The sequence below is a fragment of the Talpa occidentalis genome, unplaced genomic scaffold, assembly GCF_014898055.3.
Source record: "Talpa occidentalis isolate TD23 unplaced genomic scaffold, MPIMG_talOcc4v2.1 talOcc4.11, whole genome shotgun sequence".
Classification (NCBI taxonomy): Eukaryota; Metazoa; Chordata; class Mammalia; order Eulipotyphla; family Talpidae; genus Talpa; species Talpa occidentalis.
The window spans coordinates 77,993,629-78,011,214 of NW_023601104.1; the positions used below are offsets into that span (position 1 = coordinate 77,993,629).

Sequence of the window (17,586 nt, forward strand, 5' to 3'; positions counted from 1 at the left end):
TCTATGTATAATATCATATCGTCTGCAAATAGTGATAGTTTGACTTCTTCTTTTCTATTTGGATTCCTTGGATGTCTTTCTCTTGTCTTATTGCCCTGGCTAGGACTTCCAGTATTATATTGAAAAGCAGTGGTGAGAGTGGACATCCTTGTCTTGTTCCAGATCTTAATGGAATTGCTTTCAGCTTTTCACCATTGAGAATGATACTGGCTGTTGGCTTGTCATAGATGGCCTTTATGATGTTGAGGTATGTTCCTTGTATCCAAGAATTTCAAGGGCTTTTTATCATGAATGGGTGTTGCACTTTGTCGAAAGCTTTCTCAGCATCTATTGATATTATCATATGGTTTTTATATTTCTTTTTGTTGATTGTTGGATAACGTTGATTGATTTTCGGATGTTAAACCATCCTTGTGCCCCTGGAATGAATCCTACTTGGTCGTGGTGAATTATCTTATGGATACATTGTTGGATTCTGATGGCTAAATTTTATTGAGGATTTTTGCATCAGTGTTCATTAGGGAGATTGGCCTGTAGTTTTCCTTTTTAGTGTTGTCCTTGTTCGGTTTTGGTATTAGTGTATTGTGGTTCATAGAACGTGTTTGGTATTGTCCCTTCCTTCTCAATTTTTTGGAAGAGTTTGTGAAGGATAGGCACTAATTCGTCTCTGAATGTTTGGTAGAATTCATTTGTAATCATCAGGTCCTGGGCTTTTGTTTTTGGGGAGGTTTTTGATTACCATTTCAATTTCGCTAATTGTAATTGGTCTGTTTAGGTGTTCTATTTCTTCTTTATCTAGCTTTGGGTGATTGTAGAGTTGTAGGAATTTGTCCATCTCCTCTAGATTATTGAACTTATTTCCATATAACTGTTCATAGTAGTTACTGATTATTCTTTTGATTTCTGCTGTGTCCTGTTGTGATTTCTCCTCTTTCATTGATGATCCTGTTTATTTGTGCTTTCTCCCTTTTTTCCTTTGTGAGCCTGGCTAGGGGTTTGTCTATTTTATTTATTTTTTCAAAGAACCAGCTCTTGGTTTCATTGATCTTTTGGATTGTTTTTTTAGTTTCAATTTCATTTATTTGCTTTGGTTTTATTATTTCTTTTCTTCTACTGGTTTTGGGGTTTTTTTGTTGTTCTTTTTCTAGATCTTTGAGCTTCGAGATTAGGTTGTTTCTTTGAGTTCTTTCTTGTTTCTTGATGTGAGCTTCTATTGCTATATATTTTCCTCTTATTACTGCTTTTGCTGCATCCCATACATTTAGGATATTGGTGTCCTCCTTGTCGTTCAATTCAAAAAATTTTTTAATTTCTTCTTTGATCTCCTCATTAGTCCAGTGGTCTTCCAGTAGTGTGGTTTTTAATCTCCATGAGGTAGGAAAGTTCCTTGCCTTCTTTTTATGGTTTAGTTCTAGTTTGATGCCTTCATGGTCAGAAAAGATGGTTGGTATGATTTCAATCTTGGTGTATCTGTTGATGTTTGTCTTGTGCCCCAGTATGTGATCGATCCTGGAGAATGATCCGTGTGCGCTTGAGAAAAATGTGTGTACTCGTTTTTTTGGGGTTTAGTGTTCTATAGATGTCTGTTAAGCCCAATTGCTCTAGGTCCTTATTTAGAGCTTTGGTTTCTTTACTTATTTTTTGTCTTGTTGATCTATCCATTGTGATAGTGGTGTGTTGAAGTCTCCACTACGTATGTGTTTTCTCTGATGTCTGTTTTCAGAGAAGACAACAGTTGTCTGATATATTTTGGTGCTCCTTCGTTTGGTGAGTATATGTTAATGAGTGTTATTTCTTCTTGAAGTATTGTCCCCTTGATCATAATGTAGTGACCATTGGGGTCTCTTTTTATCTTTTTGAGTTTGAAATCTGTTTTATCTGATATAAGTATAGCTGTTCCTGCTTTCTTTTTTGGCCCATTTGCTTGTAGGATTGTTTTCCATCCTTTGACTTTGAGCCTATTTTTATCTTTTTAGCTAAATGTGTTTCCTGGAGACAGCAAAAGGTTGGGTTTTGTTTCTTAATCCAGGCTGCAACTCTGTGTCTTTTTATTGAAGAGTTTAGTCCATTTACATTTAGAGTTAATATTGATATGTTAACATCTGCATTTGCCATTGTGTTTGTCTTTCCTTTGATTTTATTTATTTATTCTTTTAATAACTTTTTTTTTTTTTGGCCTTCTTTCATTGTTATTCGTCCCTCTGAGGTTCTGGCTTTAGGACTCCTTGTAGTATTTTTTGGAGTGGGGGTTTAGTTGCAATGAAATTCCGGAGTTTCTGTTTGTCTGGGAAGGTCCATATTTTTTCTTCAAAGAGGAAGGAGAGCTTTGCGGGATAGAGTATTCTTGGTTGGCATCTGTTTTCTTGGAGTCTGGTGACTATGTCCCTCCACTCTCTCCTTGCCCGTAGTGTTTCTTCGGAGAAGTCTGATGTCAGCCTGATTGGCTTTCCTTTGAATGTTATCTGTTTCTTCCCTCTTGCCAGCTTCATTATTTTTTCCTTGTCCTGGATTCTTGGGAGCTTTACTATTATGTGTCTTGCTCTATTTTTTCTTTCGTCGTGGAAGTTTGGTGTTCTTCTTGCTTCTTGTATATCAATTTTCAGCTCCTTCTTCACATTTGGGAAGTTCTCTTCAATTATCTCTTTGAATATTTTCTCTGTTCCTACTTCTCTCTCCTCTCCTTCTGGTATTCCTATAACTCTTATATTTCCTTTCCTCATGGAGTCAGATAGTTCCCGAAGTCTTTCTTCATTCTTTTTCCTTCGTACTTCTCTTTCCTTTTCTGTTTTGGTTCTTTTTATTTCTGTGTCTTCAAGAGCACTTATTCGTTCTTCCATTTCATCAATTCTGCTTTCATTGCTTTTCCCAGAATTCTTTAGTTCTTCCGCTAATTCTTTGATCTCCTGCATTTCTTTTACTTCCCTCTTTAGGGACTCAATTTCATTCTTCTGATCGTTGATTATTTTTCCCTTATCATTGTTTTCCTTTATGACTTCTGTCAGTTTTTTAATCACGGCAATTTTAAATTCTCTTTCTGGAAGGCTCAGAAGTTCTTCCAAGTTACTGTCGTTGCCATCTGGGGGCTGGTTTTCTTTTGTGGTGTGCTTTTTCTCTGGAGAGTTGCTAGGTTGCGTGTGGTTCTTCTCCTCCCTACTGTCTGTTTTCTAATTTGCCGTATGCGTTGGGACACTGTGTTGTTGGGACTGGCCGGCATCTTGGGTGGGCTTCTCTTCTCCCCTCTGGTTCCTCCTGGAGTCATCTGTCAGTTTCTAGCAGTCTTTATTGGAGAAAGGTCCCTGTCCTAAAATGTCGATGTGGGGACACACTCCCCTGTGCGCCTGGTCTGCCCCGGCGGTGGGTTCCTGCTCCCCCTCTGGGCTTGGACTGCAGGCCAGAGGGGGTCTGGCGTGGGCGAACTTCCCCCGCTCACCTCTGGCTCCTGAGGAAGCCTTCTGCGGGTAGTCTTTACTGAAGAAATGTCCCTGTTCTAAAATGGTGATGTGGGACACACTCCCTGCGCGTCCGGTGTCAGGCACACTCTTCTGCGTGCCTGGTCTGCCCTGGCTGTGGGTGCTCGCTCTCCCTGTGGGCTCAGACTACTTGTTCGGAAGGGGCCGGGTGTGGGCTAACTCCCCAGCTGGCCACTAGCTCCTTCAGGAGCCTGTGCTGTCTACAAGTCGCTAGGTGGCGCCAAAGATCTCTCCTAGAGCCCTTGGGGAGCTGATTTTCCATGCCTTGGGACAGGGAGCAAAGCGGGGATGGTAGGGTACACCTCAACGGCTTTGGGGTGCTGTGTCTGCCTTGTGCCCCACCGTCGTGGGGAACCCACGCCCCTAATTTCATGCCCCGGGTCTCAGTTCCAAAGCCCTCAGTTCCAGGACGCGGGCTGTAGCCCAGTTCAGTGGCGCGGGAAGGGCGCCTTTTGCACAGCTCCCGTGCCTGGGCGCCTGGTTCCTGCTCACTCAGGGAGGGACCTTCACCTCAGTGAGGACCTCCGCGCCTCCCCGCAAGCCTAGGTCGTCTCCCAAGCCTAGGTCGCAGGCGCGGGGACCTGGGCAGCCGCGATCCTGGTCTGCACTTGCTTTTCAAGCGCGCCGAGCGCGCCGCTATCAGCGCCAGCTTACCGGCAGCCCGGGCTTTGTGCGCGTCTCCCGGGGTCTTTGTTCTTCTCTAATGGCGCCCGGAGCCGTTCGCTCACCGCCGCGGCGAATCCTGCAGGGTTCTCCACAGCTCCCGTTCACGGGGTGTGGTGGCTGCAATAGTTCCTTTCCACTCCCAGTCCCGCTTGCTGCGTCGTTTTTCTTGTTGGCCGTTTTGGTTTGTTGTTTCCTCCCCTCTGCCGGTCGGAGAGTGCCGCCTCTGTGGGCGGGGGAGGGGAGCAGGGTTCTGCCCCTATCAAGAATTCTAATGTATTTCTCTTTCCTTACCTTATTCAACTAGGTTATTTTTCTGATAGAGCGTGCTACCATGAATCCTCAAACTCCCCAACCCCAGCACTGGTCCATAACAGATCCTGCTACTATATTTAATAACTGACCAGTTGAAGTCTTTTTCTGGTATCTATTGTTGGTATTCATTTTGGCACATATGTTCATTTTAGCTTTTTATAAAGGTATCCTTTACTATTTGTGGGGGCGAAATGACACTTCTTTTCTTTACCTTTTTCAGATTGAAGATATCATTGCAAAGATGCAAGATGACAAGACAGGGGGTGTACCCATCAGAACAGTCAAGAGCTTTCTCTCTAAAATCCCCAGTGTTGTCACAGGTAAATGATCTCCTAACAAGGTATTGGTGGAAATAAGACAAGGCTTATTTCTGGTTGTATAGTTTTGATTGTAAGATGAAGGGTGTCTAAGAACTTATGAGCAGTAAAGATGATGTGTCCAATGTACTTCTTTCTACAATTCCATCTGGTCCTTTTTTCTATATGCTTGATCATTCATTCAATAAGTATGTATTGCATATACTACTTTATAAGAATTGTTGGGGACTGGATATTCAGAAGTAAGTGAAACAAATCAAAATTTCTGAATCAAATTTCTCAGAGAATCTCATAGATTCTAGTGGTGGTCACAAAAAAATAAGTCAGGAATTTTTGAGAATTTTAGGCAGTGATAAAGGCCAAGGAGAAAAAGCATGGAAAAGGGATAGGTGTGTTACAATTTTGGAGCTGTGGTCAAAGAAGAATTCCCTAAAAGGTAACATTTAATTTACCTCATTTAAGATGAGGGGTTGACTCATATGTATATTGAGGAAAGAACATTCTAGACAGCAAATTTTAGGTCACCAACGCAGACATGTACTTGGCATAATAAGAAACTAAGTGGAGGGAGTCGAAATAGAGTGAAGTAAAGGTTAAATAATAGGGATGAAATCAGAGTGACAATGATGAAGGCAAGAAGATGGAGAAAAATAGGAGATTGAAGAGAGTCTTCTGGTGAAAGCTGAGACAAGTTTCTTCCAAATGACTATCATTGATGTAAAGTATGTTCCAATACATCCAGGACCCCATGGCTAACAGAAGCTCTGGAAAGCTTCTTATCACCATTCTCTCAACAGCATGGTGAAAATTAAAGATGAGAATAACATTAATCTGCAGAAAGTAGCCTTGCTGAAATATTCTTTTGCATACTGCCCAACGACTATTCTGAGTTGGAAATCTCCCAACGGTAAAAAGCAGCAGCACAGATATATACAGTTAGGTACATTTGTGATGTATCGAATGAGTAAGTCTGGGTAGGAAAACTCTAAGCTTTTAAGACTTTAGACTATAAGGAGAAGGTTCAAGAATAATATATTTGCCAAAAAAAAACATGTCAACATTGAAGTCAAGGGGAAAATATAGACCTGGGGATATGGACTTTCAGAAAAGTGAGGAATGAAGGTAGGGAGGAGGGGGAGCTGTATTTATAAACACAGTCAAGCACTGGGATAAACAAAGTTCTCTAGAATTCACAGGCATGATCGGAAGGGATCCACAGCACCCCATGACACAAAAAGATCAGAGTTGAGTGGTATTATTACCTTCTGATGATTTCCTTTAAAACAGACTTCGTGATACACTTGTTTACAACCTTCCTAATGTATTGGTGTCTATCTGTTGGAATCAGTTGCCCAACAGGTTATAGGCATTTCTTGGCCTTCCATCTTTCTAATTAAATTTGTGCAAGGCTTTCATCAGAACCCATAGAGAACCTAGATAGAAAGCAACAATTTTGATTATCTATGCTGAAAATAAAGTCTTTTCCATCATGTTTTTCACTACTTTGTCTTCTGGTCTTCAAATAGCTAATCTAAACTTACTAGTCAGCTCTTTATTAATAATAAACACAATAAAAATAAATATAAATTTGATAAAAATAAAGATAAGTTTTATTAGTCTGGATACCTTTACCCAATATAGGTCTGGAATAGAAGATAGATCAATCTTGATCCTGTTGAGTTGGAGGTTCTGAAGGGGCTTTTTAGGTGGTGCTGTCCAGGAGACAGTTGGAACTGTTGTTCTGAAGAACATTTTATCTGAGAGATATGGACTTGAAAGTCATCAGAGCTTAAGTGGCAGAGATATGGGTAGCTACTAAAACTTGCATATCTTCATCTTTGAGATAGGTACTAGTCTCACCTTCTAGAGGCCGGTGTATTCCTGAGCTAGTTGCCCATAGATAAGGCACCGCATGGTTATCTCACCACTCTTCAGGACAGCTGATTTACCACCTTAGCCCTCACTTTTCAATAGTAAAAAGTAATGAAGTGGTTAGAGCCAAATTGGTCAGGTTTCTGAGTTTCCAACTTCAGTTCTGCCACCCTATCCACTCCCACCTGCCTTGTGTGACAGACATAGCCAGGGCTGAATGCCTGCCAACTCCAGGAAACCAGCCAGGTCGTGAGGCCTTGCTCAGCTGTCACAGACAGTCATTCCAAGATAATTCTCTATCACCTGAATGTTGCAAAGAATTTTCCAGTGACTTTGAAGATTTGTTTCTTCCAGGCCACCCTCAGAAACCCACATTTCTAGCTTGTAAGACCCATGAGATACATCTATTCTCACTTATTCTTGCAGACAGGAAAATTGAGTCTTAGGACATTATGTAATGTGTTCAAAAATCACACAGCTTGTCAAGACAGAACCAAGATAGAATCTGGATTACTTGCTACCATTGCAATGTGGTTTCCATTACCTCATGGAGAAAATTATAGACTCTTGAATTGGAACAGTTCCTTATAGATGTCTGAAGAATTCCCCCTGGAAATGAGAATCACTTGGATAATTATTTGTAGGGGGGTTATTGTTTTTTTTTTCAAATATTTATTTATTTATGCATACAAGAACTGGGGTACAGGCCAGAGGTGCCGGGGCAGGAGTGAGAGGATTCACCAGAGACAGAACAGGCAGACTGTTCTGGGGAACAGAACAGGCAGACTGGCTGAAATACACTGCTGAGGGGAGCAGCGGGTGAGACAGGAAAGGTCTGCTGTGCCATGTGTGTAGCTCCCTGGCCTGCTGGGGATCAAACTCATGCTGCCAAGGCTGCGGATAGCTTCACAGTGTTGTGCTTAACCCCTTGTGCAACCAGGGAGGCCCACGCTTAGATAATTATTAACAGCACACATCCCAGGACATTACCATGGTCCTATGCTCAGGAATCTGATTCCAGATTGTTAGGGCCCTTGGACACTTGGAAGAAGTACATAAAAATACTTTCTGGAGGAAGATAACTTTATTCTAGTCTTCAAATTATTTCTATGAATTTCCAAATATAAAGTCAGTACATAATCAAAGATAACCAGGCACATAAGGAGATGAGTTAACATGAAGGAAAACTAGTAGAAACAACAGATGATAGACACAAACTCAGAGGAGCTCCACATATTGAAATCATCGGACACAAACTTTAAAATAACTGTCATGACTATTTTCAAGGAGATAAAGAGCAAAAAGGGGAACTTTCAACAAAGAAGTGCAAATCATTTAAAAAAAACCTCAGAGATGGATATTACAGGATCCTAATAAATTTAATAACCATGATTAAGAAATCATTTCAGGGGCCTCCCCGGTGGCACTGCAGTTGAGCGCTGGGCTGCAAAGGTGCCCGCAGCCTCTGCAGCGCCGGTTCGATCCCTGGACACCGGGAGAGGATCCCACATGGTGCGCAGACCTCTCCTGCCACCCACTGCTCCCCTCAGCAGTGTATTTCGTTACTCTACCTGTTCTACTCTCCGCTCTGGCTCTGGTGAATTCTCTCACCCTCCCGTGCCTCTGACTGTACCCAGTGCTTGTACAAGTAAATAAATAAATCTTTAAAAAAAGAAAAAAGAACTCATTTCATAGCATATTGAATGTGATTAAAAAGAGATTAGTTGCATTGAAAGATAAGTTAGGAAAAAATCAGAATAAAGACAGTAGGTAGAATGAAAACTAAAAAAGAAAATATATAACAAGGTTAAACAAATATTTAATGGATTCTTATTGTAGAAGAGAGAGGGAATAAGGCAGAAACATTATCTGAAGACAAATTAACTGAGAATAGTTCCAAAATTAATAAAAGACACCAGCTAGAATGTCCAGAAGTGAAAAGAATCCTCAAGCCAAAAAAAAAAAAAAAAAAGCTACACTTAGCACTACTACCCTTAGGAAAATTACAGAAAACAAAAGACAATGATAAAATATTTAAAGACAGCAAGAGGGAAAAATAGACAAACCTTATGTCAAAAGAGCAAAAATTAGGTTGGTAGCTAATTTTTCTTAAATAGTAGAAACCGAAAGGTAATAAGCTGAAAGCAAATATTGTCCATCTAAAATTCTATACACAGCAAACATGCCCTTGTGCCAACAAATTTAACAGTAAATGAAATGTTAAAATTCCTTTAGATACAAATTACCAAAACTGACATATGATAAATTTTTAAATTGAGTAGGACTATAACTTTTTAAGGAGTTTAATTCATAGTTAAAATTTTCCCCACATACAAAACTATGGTCCCCGTTGGCTTATTAGGTAAATTCTATTGAAGACTTAGAAAGGAAGAAATACTAGTTCGACACTAAGAAGGTGAGAAGTGTTTTCATCTCACTTTAGGAAGCTAAGTTTACCCCATAACAAAATAGACCAAGAAAATACAAGCAAAGAAAACTACAACACAATGTCTCTGTGAAAATAAGTGCAAAATCTTAAGATATTAGACATTTTGTAACAGGGTGGTCCTCTCCCTGCCCTGTAACAATTTGAAACAAGTAGTAAATCTTGGTCCCACGAGGGTCCCACAAGGCGCAGACCTCTCCTGCCGCCCGCTGCTCCCCTCAGCAGTGTACTTCGGTTCTTCTGCCTGCTCTGCTCCCCGCTCTGGCTCTGGTGAATTCTCTCACCCTCCCGCGCTTCTGACTGTACCCAGTGCTTGTATAAATAAATAAAAATAAATCTTTAAAAATAAAATAAAATAAAATAAAATGCCCCCTTAAAATGTTAGTTTTTTTAAAACTACATATTTATGTCTGTAAAGTTTCACTGTAAAAATTTTCTTTTTTTTTTTTAATAAGAAGCAATTCCAAGTGAATTTGGGGAATAATATTTGGGAAATACTAATTGCCAAGGCAAAGTTGATTTTGGCATAAAGTAGGACTTTGAATAAATGAAGTTGGTTTCCTTTAATTGAATTCCACTTCTTCATAAGTTTATTTCCAAAGAGGATTTCTAAAAGCATTGGTAGCACAGCCTGTATTGATTGAAATAAGGATATATAGTCATGAGGGATCAATGTGAGAAAGATGATGCTTAATTAAATATTGATTATGGTATGTCTTCCTTAACAAATATACCTCTAACAGATTTATTTCAAATGTACCTGTTTTCCCTTTCTTATGAAATTCATTTTAATAACAATATCCTGATGTTCAGTTAAGTTATAATTTGAAGCAAAAGGAATAACTCTGATCTCCTTGGTCTTTATACCATTAAAATTTTATTCCATCACATTAATTCATCCTTCCCAGATTTTTCCTTGTTTGATTTTTTTTCCTTTGAGAAGAAATCATAAGTTAATGAAAAAGTAAAAGACAGCTTATTTGCTAAAGGTAAAAATATAGCAAACAGCCCTCTAATTTGTGCTCTTAATTTTTTTTTAAACGCTTCTGTTTAAAAGTCTGTTTCAGAGTGAGATGAAATTTAAGAAGAGAATGAAATACAGATTTATTGTAACTGACGTAGGGCCAAGGAGTCATTTTTATTTTTATTTATTTATTTGTTTGTTTATTTATTTTTAAGATTTATTTTATTTATACATACAAGAGCTGGGGTATATGCCAGAGGCCAGGGTGGTGGGGTGAGAAGATTCACCAGAAGCAGAGTGGGGAGCAGAAAATGTGGATCCACTAAAATACACTGCTGAGGGGAGCAATGGGTGAGACAGGAGAGTTCTGCTGCACCATGTGGGTTAGTTCCCTGGCAGGGGAACTACTTGTGCTGCAGTGGCTGCTGATAGCTTCACAGTGCTGACAGTTAAACCCTTGCGCCACCAGAAGGTCCAAGGAGTCATTTTTAAAGAAAGCATCAGGAAGCTGTCATGAGCACTGGGCCCTATAACAAGGGGTACAGGCTGGCAACAGGGACTGTGGATTCCTGTGAATTGAAAGTTGTAGCACTAAATGCTATCCACTGAAATGGCCAGATGAGTGGCTGCAGGGAGGACACTAGCAAAATCATGTTTTTGTCAGGAAGCCTCTGCAAAGACTTTGAACATGGGACAATTAACTTTTGGCTTAATTGCTTGCACAGCTGATTTTGTCATTCTTTTCTACTAAGGACAGACCACTTTATCTACTATGTAAAGCTTTAGTGGAAGCACATATTTAAATTTAAATCATTATGGCATGTGGTATATATAAAAATTTAAAACCATGTTTAGAACTTGTCATTATGTCATCTGTGAAGGCTTTTTCCCCTTAAACATTTTTACTTTAATAAGCCGTGTTCTGTACACATAAAGCCTCATTTTTTTTTTGCTCTTTTTCCTTTTTTAACGTTTATTTTTATTGAGGTGATGTTGGTTTATAACACTATTAGGCAGTTAGGTAACACACCTGTCACACCATGCTCACCCTCAAAACACCAGTAATCTTCCACCACAGAACATTGGGTCCCTTCCCTTCTTTGCTTCCTACCCCCTAGCTGGTAGCTTCTATTCTGCAGTTAGACTTCTAGAATTTCTTTTTATTTCCTTTTGTCTGTTCCTTAGCTTGTTTACTTGTCATAGTCCACCTATGAAATCATCCATTATTTCTTTCTCCTCTTGATTTACTTTTTTAAATCTAATCCCTTCCAGTCCCATCCATTTTGTCTCAACTGGCAAAATTTCATCTTTTTGTATAGCTAAGTAGTATTCCATTGTGTATATATACCACATCTTTTTAATCCACTCATCTTTTGTGGGGCACTTGGGTTGTTTCTATATCTTGGCTATTGTGAATACTACTGCAATAAACATAGGAGTATATATGTGCCTTCAAATTAGTGTTCTGTATTCTTTGGACATATACCTAGGAGTGGAATTCCTGAATCATATGGTAGACCCATTTTTAATATTTTGAGAAACTTCCATACTGTTTTCTTTAAGGGGTTTGACTGGTCTTCATTTCCACCAACAAGTAGGAGGGCTCCTTTTTTCTCCACACCAACAACTGTGTCTGGAGACAGAGGCACTAGTATTATGCCATGAGGTCTTTTTGACATGAGTCTTTCTCACTGGAATGAGGTGGCTTTCATTATGATTTTGATTTGCTCTCCCCTAACAATAAGTGATGAGCACTTTTTCACATTCCTGTTAGCCATTTGTATATCTTCTTTGAAAATTGTCTATTTAGTTCTTCTGCCCATTTTTCTTGTGTTGTTTGCTTTCAGTTTTATGAGTTTTTTATAGAACTTAGATATTATCCCCTTGTCAGATGTTTGATTGTCAAATACTTTCTCCCATTCACTAGAGTGCTTGTTCATTTTAATGGCAGTTTTTTTTTTGCTGTGTGGAAGTTTTTAGTTTGATATATCCATTTGTTTATCTTTGCTTTTATTTCCCTTGCTGTTGTTAATTCCCCAAAGACAACACTGGAGTCAAAGTTGTGGAGATTTTTGCCTGTGTTTTCTTCTATGTATTTTATGGTTTCAAGTCTTGTATCCATGTTTTTAATCCATTTTGAAATAATTATTGTATACGGTATGAGGTAGTGATTTTGTTTTATTCTTTTGTGTGTATGTGACTGTCCAATTTCCCCAACATCATTTATTGAAGAGACTTTTTTTCTCCATTGTACACTCTGGGATCCATTATCATAAATTAGCAGTCTATGTAAGTGTGGGTTTATTTCTGGGCTCTCAATTCTAGTCCATTGATCGATTTTTATTCCAGTACCATACTATTTTGATTATGATTGCTTTGTAGTATAGTTTGATGGAAGCACAATAGATCCATTCTTTTTTTGTCTGGATTGCTTTGGCTTTGTGAGGTCTTTTTTTGCCCCATATGCAAATTGCAGTAACGTTTGCTCTATTTCCCTGAAGAATGCCACTGAAACTTTGATGAGGGATTGCATTAACTTTATATATTGCTTTGGGTATGATGGAAATTTTAATATTGTTAATTGTTAATATTGTTAATTCTTCCAACCCGTAAGCAAATAATATTTTTCCATTGCTCTCTGTCTTCTTCCTTTCTTTTAGCAAGAAAGGTCTTTCATCCCCTTTGTTAAGTTTATTTCTAGGTACTTAATTTTTTTTGATGCAATTATAGATGGGATTTTTTTTCCTTATAATTTATATATTTTATGTATATATTGATGTATTTCACAATTAAATTTTTTCATATGTAGTTTACAACTACATATATAATTATATATACTTATACATAGTTATATAAACTACAATTTTATATATAGTTAAATGCATAATTAGATATACTAGAGTTGCAACATGTAAAAATTGAATATACACATGTGTGGATGGGTGAGGGAGAGAATGAGGGAACGAGAGAGAGATTTTAAAGGAATATAAAATAAAAATATATCATGAAATGGAGGTAACTGAACGCTTTGAAAAATCTGACTTTGCTGTTCTTCTGGATTATACTCTGTCCATAAATCTAACTTTGGACTTCTGCCAGACAGAACACCAATCAAGTCTATGTATTTCAAACAGGTTTAGGGTATTTCAGCCATACTGTCAAGCTTCTGTAAACAAACCTGCAACATGACCCATCTGACTGCTTGCTAGTTATTATCCAATTATCACCTATTATGTTTACTAACAGCCTTAAATGAGCAGTAATCCTACATGGAACTGACTCTCTCCCTTGATAGATCACAGAAGATCAGGGCAAGACTGTGAAGAAAAAGTAGAGAGCTTCATCTACAATGCTGATTTCTCTCACCTAACTCCTTTTGTTTTACTCTTTCCCAAGGAAGGTCACTTACCCTCTGGTAGATAACAAGGGCAGGACTGTGGGGGCCATCCACTCCAAATGCAGGCATTAAGGTTGGGGGTCAAGGAGAACTGGGACACTTTCTGTAGAGAATTTTAAAGTAGTGATAACACTAAATAAGAGTCAGTTTGTTTTATAAAATTATCACCACGCAATTCTAAATATGTTGGTGCTAAAATCCTCCTTCACCCACAATTATTTTGTTGGTCTAAGAATTCCAAATTGCTACAGTTACTAGTAAGTTATGATAATATATGGAAGCTTCCTTGCTTTTCTATACTGAGAATGCACCTTTGCTTGCCATTTTGGTTCTGTGGCAGTCCTTTTCCATAAACTGGATGCTTCAAACCTGCAAGGTTTTGTCAAAAACATACTTAAAGCTCAGGTGTGATAGATATTACACCTGAAATTTTATCCTTGCTGCCATTTCAACATCCTTTTAAAGATTTAGATGTTTGTGTTAAAATATGTAAGGGGATCCTGAACGTACCAAAATTCTTTTGGGATGACATGAAGAGGAAAAGTTCTTAAAGACTGCAGCTGTAAAGTGGTATTAGCAGAGCATGCACCTTTGAGGCAAACCTCAACTGCCAAGTCTCCTCAATGTTCTTACAAAAGAATTCTTGAGAAATTTTGGGCGATTGGGATATATTCCTTAAACCACAGAGTAGGAAGGTATTCCTGGGAGTTTGTTAGTGATTAACCAGTTCACACTCTATGTTCTCTTACTTAGTGCTCTGGATAGCAAAGTGAATCCTAGCTGTGGAATTCTTTCAGTGAAGGTGGAGTTGGGAGTTGGGGACCCCATACTGGTTGGTAATGGGAACAGGATTTTCACCCTGACCACCAGGGGCCTCACCCCCTCCCCCTATGTTTAGCTCTGCTGTGATCTTCAACAAAGATATTCAGTATAATGCTCAACAAAGAATTCTAATGGAACAGTGAGGAAGCAGCACAGTTCCCAAAATGCCTTCTCATTTGTAAACATGACTCAAATCTGTTTCCAGTCTGGTATGTTTTCAGTCATGAATGAGGGTGGAAAAAGCTTCTGTGACAAGGTGACCTTTCATTTTGTCACTGAGAAAATGTCAGTCCTCTTGATTGTTCTAAAAGAGAACTCATTCCTTGCCAGGGGCTGCCCAAACATCGTCCTCCCTGGGCTTTCCTTACTCAGTCACCAGAGATGACAGACATGCAGGATGTGAATGGGAGGAGCTGACTGGCATCTTGGGCAGAGTGGTCACCTGCTCCCATTTCTAGGCCTGGCACCAACCTTGAGTATTCCCTTATCCTTTCCCTCACTTCCTCCATCTGAAAATTATAAATGCCAAGGCAAGACTAGCAGGGCAAGAGTTTTATCTGAGGCAACCAACCTTCATAGTAATATTGGGGGGATTTTCTTAGAACATTGGGGACCATTGGTATGTGAGCAAAGTCAGTGGGCAAAGGGCCAACAGAGTTTAAATCGGGACAGGAGCTTAGTGCCCAACTCTGCCTCTTATTAATATCAGATGGTGTTGAATTGTTTCCTCTGCTGTGAAATGAGGACAATGGAACTTTCTACACAGGGTTGTCCTTCAGACAATGAGAAAATATCCAATGAGCCCAGCATGGAGTGTTGACCTCGGTCATTATCACCAGCTCCACCATCATTATCGAAGAAGCCAGGGCACTTGTTTCTCTTTAGAGGAAATGGAATGACTCCCCCCAGGTTTTGCCTTTTGTGTAGAGTCATAGAAAGACCCTTTACAGTATTGGAACCCAACACCTGGATCACTCCTGGCCCAGCTAAACATTTTTCTCATCTTGAGTTCTCCACCTGCTATACATACACACAATGGGAAAATAAAGAAACTTAACTTTTCTCAAAAGTTGTCTCAAAAATTGGCCTACTTTAAAATCCTAAACTACAAGGAATTCTTCATTTTGACAAAGCTTTAGAATCCCAGTATGGTCTGGATCTCTTGGGCCAATGTCTTTGTGACCAGCAAATAGCGGGGAATTTGCCCCATGTCTGACCACTAGCAAACCTGGAGGAAGGGAGCTCGTTTAAAGTCCTCCTCAGCACATCCTGGGCTGGCCATTTCCTGGGCTGGCTCGGGTGGTGTCCCAACCCCCAAGCATCAGAGGTGACAGCACATCTCCTTTATGCCCAGCCAGGCAGGGCAGGGAGGCCAGCCGAGATCTATCTCAAACCTTTCTTCACGCACCATCCTACTTTAAGTTTCTTTCTAACATCCCTATAAATAAAAAATAGCATCCAGTAATCTAAAGTAAATGAAGCATTGCCTTTTTAATTAAGAATAATCTCCAAAAATATGGCAAATGTTCCATTTATCTGAAATTTTTAAGACTGCAAATTTATAAGAACAGAAAGCAGATCAGTGGCTCCCTGGGGGTGGGGTGGGGTGTGAGAGAATCTATCTGAAGGAGTGCCAGGAAACTTAGTTTTGAGAACTGTTTTATTGTGATTGTGATAATGATTATACAATTGTGTACAATTACCAACATTCATTAAATTGTACACTTAAAATAGTGACTAATACCCTTATACATATTTTACATACTTTTTGCAATTAAACTAATTATATATATATATATATATATATATATATGTCAATCATCCCTTTCTGCCTTCTCTCCTAATGTGGGGATGAACAAAGAAGTCTGGTCAGTGGAAACTATGGGGAGAAGGAAGATAGTGATGGCAAGTTGACTGCTATGGCCTCCAAAGTGAGTTTCCAAGACTGAGTGACTAGAATGTATTTACTTCTTAGATCCGGAGACTGGAATTCCAAGATCCACACTGGGTTTTTTCCAGGTCTCTCTCCAGGCCTTGTAGATGGCCTTCTTCTCCCTGTCTTCACATTACCCCCTCGTGGATGTCGGTGTCCAAATCTCCTCATCTTATAAGGACAGTTGTCATACTGGATGACACTCACCCAATGACCTCATTTCCACTTGATTACCTTGTTAAACATTCAAACGCCATCACACACAGAGTTTCAACATATGAGACTGGCAAAAGAAGCTACAATTCCTACAATAGGAAATGGTGTCTGGGGTCCTTTGTTGGCTAATTTACTAACTATAGCGATAGAGTTTTTTAGTAGGGGCATGTGTAATATCACCGAAAGAGTGCGTGTGGAAGAAACATAGATATTCCAAGAAAGCAGAAACCTCTAGAGACCCAAGAAAGTGGTGATGAGATCAGCAGACTGGGCCCCTCTTCAATCTCCACTGATGAATCACTTACATGTTACCTTCCGTGTTGAGGTCAGAACCAGCACAGCCCTCACACACATCTGTGCAAGGAGTATTTCTTCTGTAAGTAGACTTAGCCTCTAGACAAGTGCTGCTTTTCTGAGTTGTATCTGAGTTTGTGGCAGGGGAGGGAGGCGTATGAGATCAGGCAGGCGAGGTAGGCAGCTCTTCATTTCTCTGAGATAAGACGCCTAGGTCTCACTCCTGCCCAGCCTCCTGTCCACATGAGTCATGGCCATATTCTCTTTGTCCTAATCTGAAGGCCTCTCCTGTTTTCAATTGCTGGTCTTTCACTTTATAAAAAATGCAATATTGGTGAAGTGTAATAAATCAAGTTACAATAAAATGAGGTATGCTTGTGGATTCCAAATGGTTCTCTGGGTCATATATCAGGATCAGGTGGAAAATGACTCTGACCCACTGTGTCACTTATCCCCGGCTACCCCTGGGGTGCAGGGCGGGGACACATTGGAAACTCTGGAGCCTGTCTCCCTAGGTTTGAATACCAACTACACTTAACTCCTCTGTGCCTTGGTTTCCTCATCTACAAGAGCTATAATAATAGCATCTACTTGCTAGAATTATTGGATTAAGTGTGTTAATGTGTAATAGTGTCTGCCTCCTAGTAAGAGCTATGTCCTATAAGTGTTCCCTGTTATTAGTGTTAGTAGCAGTGCTGTTCTTCTTATTTTATGAACTTCATTGTTGCTTTTTTTTTCTTAAGTGTATAAAATACTTGATTTTCTCCTCTTAGCTGTGAATATTGCTGGGAGTCTTGAGTCCATCTGCCAGACAAATTATTTCTGTTACTACATCATTCTATGAATGCAGATTTGGGGACTGGGTGCAATGGGATAT

The 17,586-nt window shown here is 39.5% G+C and overlaps 1 protein-coding gene across 11 annotated transcripts in view; it reads left to right on the plus strand.

The window, feature by feature from the left end:
- Window positions 1–17,586, plus strand: part of RGS6 (regulator of G protein signaling 6) — a 511,546-nt gene that overhangs the window by 372,338 nt on the left and 121,622 nt on the right. For 10 of the 11 annotated variants that reach the window (XM_054691397.1, XM_054691396.1, XM_037503635.2 and 7 more), the window contains exon 3: window positions 4,669–4,768. The exons of the other annotated variant lie outside the window; for it this stretch is intronic. In XM_054691397.1, coding sequence (XP_054547372.1) covers window positions 4,669–4,768 — 100 coding nt within the window. The remainder of the gene's footprint in view (window positions 1–4,668; window positions 4,769–17,586) is intronic. 11 annotated transcript variants of the gene reach the window in all.